This window comes from Vigna umbellata, chromosome 1 (genome assembly GCF_029865625.1).
Source record: "Vigna umbellata cultivar VRB3 chromosome 1, Vumbellata_1.0, whole genome shotgun sequence".
Classification (NCBI taxonomy): Eukaryota; Viridiplantae; Streptophyta; class Magnoliopsida; order Fabales; family Fabaceae; genus Vigna; species Vigna umbellata.
Window position 1 is genome coordinate 82474506 of NC_142165.1, and position 5781 is coordinate 82480286.

General features: G+C 37.7%; 1 protein-coding gene across 2 annotated transcripts; it reads left to right on the forward strand.

Annotated features, from left to right (window-relative positions):
- Positions 1-418: 418 nt before the first annotated feature.
- Positions 419-5577, forward strand: LOC124842821 (AP2-like ethylene-responsive transcription factor AIL6). Of its 2 annotated transcripts, none has more exons than XM_047319392.2 (10): positions 419-685; positions 804-932; positions 1186-1615; positions 1877-1959; positions 3404-3412; positions 3507-3595; positions 4087-4160; positions 4241-4291; positions 4394-4470; positions 4816-5577. In XM_047319392.2, exons 2-10 carry the CDS (start codon positions 824-826, stop codon positions 5265-5267), a joined length of 1374 nt encoding a protein of 457 aa, XP_047175348.1. In that variant the 5' UTR covers positions 419-685; positions 804-823; the 3' UTR covers positions 5268-5577. The 2 variants fall into 2 exon arrangements, with proteins under 2 accessions (XP_047175348.1, XP_047175349.1); XM_047319393.2 differs by having other exon boundaries at positions 809-932.
- Positions 5578-5781: the final 204 nt, after the last annotated feature.

Here is a 5781-nt window from a genome sequence, read left to right on the forward strand (position 1 = left end):
TGGTAACCCATTCATCTAAATAGAATAATTTCTGAAAGAGTGTAAACAAAGAGTCGCATTTGCATGCAAGACATGTGTGCGACTAAAACGAATTGTTTTTCCCAATTTAATAATATTTTTTGTACAAAAAGTGAGGTTATTTTGGTAATATACTACGGAACCCTGCCAAATTCTTCAATTTTTTTGCAGCCCGCATCTTTGGTAACCTTCTTTCTTTTCAGACAATTTTCTTCTGTTAAGAACAATAATACTAATAATAAAAAGAAAATAAGAGAAAAAAAAAAAAAAGAAAGAGTTGTCCACAAGATTTTTCAAAATGAAACTGAATTTTTATGTGGAAAGTAATATTGAATCTCTCTCTTTTGACAGCCGAGACCGCTAAACCCACCCCTTATAAGCCAACACCTTGCTCTTTCCACTCAACTCATCTTCCCTTCGAAGCTTGTTTTCTCTCTCTTTATTAAAAACTCTTTTTTGATTCAAGAAACTGTTCTTGCATGCATTCTTCGCCAATTTCATTCTAACCCATCACCCACCCTAGCACCTTCTTTTATTTTCTTTCCTTTCATCTATTTATGAGAGATAGTACTATCAGCATGGTGGGGCTGGAATAGCTCTGTCTATCGCTCTCACACACACACACAAAGATACACAGTGCAACGCCTTCGGCTGTGACTGGAGAGAGGTGATTTCAGTTTCGGGGTTCCGCTTCTTTCTTTGTTTTTTTGTTCGGTCATTTGTTTGTTTGTTTCGGCAGAAAACTCGTTTCTGAAACTGTCCTTGTTTTTCTGATCTGGTCGAAGCGTAGCGACACACAAAACCCATGGCCGGTGCCACAAATTGGCTTACGTTTTCGTTGACTCCCGTGGAAATGCTCAGATCCCCGGACTCTTCCTCTCACTGCATGCTCGATAACTTTTATGCCACCAATGGTAACGCCACTTCTCTGAATCACTCTTCTTTATGCGTTTACTCTTTTGGAATGGAAGGGTTCTTCACAACCCAACTCACTCACCCACGTCAACCCCTTCCTATTTATCCTGCACGATCTCCGATTTCATTTCTCACTTCGTAATTCACAATATTTTTAACATTCAGGGTAGCAAGCTTGTTCTTCCTTGTGTACACAATATATACACATGCTTATGATTATTATATTTTTTTACTGGGATTTGTTTTTTGCAGGGTGGACAAATTCCAATGAATTAATGGATTCTGAGAGTGAAAACCAGCCACTGCTGGTGCCGAAAGCGGAAGATTTTTTTGAGAACCAAACTGAGACGCAGCAAGACGATTCTTCGCTGACCCAAATTTATGACCATGGCTCTGCCTCTGTTTACTTCGGCGACCAGCAAGATCTGAACGCGATTCCAGGGTTTCAAGCATTCTCGGGTACCAACTCGAGCTCTGAGTTGGATGACTCGGCCTCAGACAAGACCACTCTGGTTGCACCAGCTGAGTTAGGTGCCCACTCAGGAGAGTCTGGCAAAGGAGCTTTGTCTTTATGTGATGCTGTTGGACATGACAAAGCCATCACTGCGGTGGAGCTTGCTACACCTAAGAAGGTTTCTCATACTATTGGCCAGAGAACTTCCATATACAGAGGGGTCACAAGGTAGGAAAACACCACACCACCATCAACCCTTCAATTTTTTTTATGGTGAATCTGTTCAGTGTTATTTTTATAAACATTATTATGATTATTCTATCATTGCTAAGCTCCTTTTGTGTCTTAAATTAATGAACCAGTCTGGCTTGTTGAGGGTTCAGTTGTCATTTATTGAAATTTGGTCAAGGGCGTGATGAAATCGGCATGTTTTCAAGCTCCTTTTGTATTACTGTTATTAATTTGTATTTTTGGGAATGTTCACTGCAGACACCGATGGACGGGTAGATATGAAGCGCATCTATGGGATAACAGCTGTAGACGAGAGGGTCAGGCCAGGAAGGGGCGTCAAGGTTCTTCTCTCTCTAATATCTCTTCATTTCGATTGTTTTCAACTTTTTTTTTTTTTTTTGTTAAATGTATTTATTATCAACTTTGAAAATACGAGCAACACAAAAGGAAATAAATAGGGAAACTTACTGTAGTGCAGAAAAAGAGGTTGCATGCATTTGAAAGTGCAGTTAAATTAATGTTTATTATGTGTACTCATGTACTAAGTATTTCTTACTTGCGTCTTTTTCAAATTTTCAAAATAGAATGAAAATTTCTATTTCATTTTTAGTAATTTTTTTCCTGTACAATTTTTTCTGTTCTAAAAATAAAGCATGAGATTACTCTGATGCGATGTGCCGCCGTTTTGTCACTGTGCGTGGGTGGGGTCTGCAATATCTCTCAGTTGATTTGATCCAATGTGCCGCCATTTTTCCTGGTTAATCTCTCTCCTGTTCGGGACCTGTTTGCGGGAATGCCTCTGCTTTTGTATTTTGTTTAAAATCTGATTTTGGTAAATTGAAATGTATGTTGAAACTTTAAATTCGTTTTTTTACGTTAAAATTGCCTAAGTACATTTAGACTTAAAAATAAATAGAGCATTGTTTGTGTTCCGTAGTGGAAGTTTGGAAGGGACAATTCCAAATGTGAGAGACCCTCTCTCATTCTGAGTTTGGCTTTAACTTTTGCTTTTGCTTTCAATTCGCCAGGAAAGCTGGGTTTGACCACAACATCATTTCTTGCTCACTGTATTGAAATTTGCACTTACATGAATGTGGAGGGAGTCCCATGTTTGGCTGAAAGGTTTTTTACAGTGTCCGGGCCCGCAAATAATAATGTCGTCTAGATTCTGAAACAAATTCACGGGATTTATCAGATCCTTGGATGTTTTTGCAGTCATAAGTTACATGTATAACTGCTAATATCTTATAATAACAATAATCACTTTTGCAAGAAAAGGGAAATTAAAGGCATTTTGTCTCCTCTTTAGAATAGGCAATTTGACATTTTCTTTTGGCCTGGTTTTATTTGGCTCTAGTGGATTATTAAGCTTTTGTGGAGTCAAAATTTTGAAAATTCACATCAATCGGTTCTTATAACTTTTTACTACTATTAAACCTTGATGGGGTCCTCCAGTGTCTGTCTGCTATTAGAAAAGACGGGCATCGCAGATGGATGGCATATCGTGTATTATCTTTTGGCTAGAATGGGAACCAAAGAAAAGTGAGAAAAGGAGGGTAAAAATATTAAAGTAACTTGCGTGCAGGCGCCATTGCATGCATTTCATCACTTTTCCTTTGGTCGTTTACATTTTTCCTAAGAAAAGTAGTTTTTTACCTGATTATTTTGACCGATCCATAAGGTTAAATTTGATTTTTCATGGCTTTTTCATTGCTGTTTCTTTGCATGGAATGTGGCATTGCGCACTTCATCACTGTGTCGCACGTCCTTTGACTGTTTCTACAGTGTACTTGGGTAAGAAATGTTTATCTTTGGTCATTTCCCAACTTATTTTAAACTTAATACTTTATATCAGATGATAAATTGTTGTGTTTGTATGTATTATTAGGTGGATATGACAAGGAGGAAAAGGCTGCTAGAGCGTATGATTTAGCAGCTATCAAGTACTGGGGACCAACAGCAACCACCAACTTTCCTGTAATAGTCACTTCTAATAATATTCTGTTCAGATCTCCATTAGTTGTGTGCATGAAATCGTACGTATATGTAGTTGAGTTGAAAGTATTGAAACGGGGTTAAAGAGTGAGGTAAATTCTGCTGAGTGAATGATTTTAGTTCACACTTCAAGTTCGTGTATTATGCTTCACTTGATACTAGTTAAAATCAAACTTGGTCACCCCCTGGTATCAGAGAAACATGCATTAGGTAGTATACGAAAAGTGGAGGCTAATGATCTGCGTAAATGAAGGGTCTCAGCAAAGTTGAACTGGTCAACAATAAGTAGAATCTTGCAGGAACCTCAGCGCAACGATTTAGCATGGATATTATTGTCAAACACTTAGTTTTTCTATTATATGTCTCAAATACAGAACTTTATAGATTTATATTGGGGACACTTGAAATGTAGAAATAGGAACCGTATTGGATCTTTAGCGCTTAACATGTTTTTTTATCGTCCAATGTCTTAGATTTCCAATTATACAAAGGAATTGGAGGAGATGAAACATTCAGGAAAGCAAGAATTCATTGCATCACTGCGAAGGTTAGCGCACACTTCCCAGTTAAACGTATTTATCGCAATATTTCTATCCTGGAACTAAAATTGCACCGGTTTCCTTGCAGGAAAAGTAGTGGGTTTTCAAGGGGAGCTTCCGCATACAGGGGGGTTACGAGGTTTGTGCATTAAAATCAAAACTTATGACACTATTGACGTACTTACTACCTTGTTATTATATTCCCTTTTTCTCTTATGCTTTAACTTTTTTGAACTTTCAGGCATCATCAACAGGGTAGATGGCAAGCAAGAATCGGCCGAGTTGCGGGAAACAAGGATCTATATCTGGGAACATTTGGCAAGTTTATACCCTATCTTGTTTCAACACTGTGATTATGGTTAAATATCATGTTTCACAAATGACATCTAGGGTGTCTGGTATCATGAATTCACTGTGTTTTTCACGCTTCTACTGTGTTTCCAAACTCACGGATCGTATAGTTTGAGCCCGTGACATAATATTATGTTAAAAAATTAAGTCCTCAAAGTCTTCATTTATAGTAGTAGAGAGTAATGCTAACAATGTTGAACACTGGTTTACTGGCCTGACTCGAAAGTTGAAACAACTTTTGTTACTTACGTGTTCTGTAATGTTCGTTTTTCTTGTTCTGGAAGTTGAATAGTTTTTGTTGCATTGTTGCAGCGACTGAAGAGGAAGCAGCTGAGGCATATGATATTGCAGCCATAAAGTTCAGAGGTGCAAGCGCTGTAACAAATTTTGAGATGAGCAGATATGATGTGGAGAATATATTGAATAGCTCTCTTCCAGTAGGTGGGGTAGCAAAACGATTGAAGCTTTCGTCCTCCCCAGAATCGGAGAAGAAAGCTATTGTTACTAATGAACAACAACCTGAGGGCACAAACGAAACTAGCACCATCAATTTCTCTGCCATTCAGCCAGTTGCATCTATACCTTATGATTCTGCGAACGCGTACCCACAAAACCTTTTCCACCAGTTTCATCATTCCAACAGTGGAAGTAGTAGCTCAGTACAAGAGTCTGATGCAATTGTGACCAATGCAACTGCACTGACCATCCTTCCACCACCACCTGCTGTTCCTGGGTTCTTTTTATGGCCTCCTCAGTCCTTTTGAGTTGCTGAAATGATGAACTACCTTCCAAAGATGGTCCTTTTGCTGAGAAGAATGAAAAATTACCAAATCCACTCTAGGGAGTGGATTGTGTAAGCAGCGTCTCTCAACTCAGATGAGGAATATTGAGTTGGGCATTTTCAAGCTTTCAACAAAGCTTTCTAATTGCTTGATAACTTGCAGCAGCATAATAAATACTTTATTTTTTCTTCAATCAACTTCATTCAGATTTTCTGCATTTCTTGTACGAACTAAATACTCATGCAACTGTGAAGTTTGTGGAGCGTTATTATATTTCCAACTATTCTGCTTATTGATTGTTTTTGGTATTTTTCGTAAAATCTATATTTCGTGTATGCTTCAAAAAGGTTTTTAAAGATATTTGAGTAAAATGGTTTTTTTTTTCCCATTAATTTAGTTTGTCTTCTTGAAATTGCCTTTCTAATTTGAAATGTATTTTTTCATGTTGATTTAGGCAGTGTATATAAATGAAAGAAAAAAGAGGTTTTGAATAAAG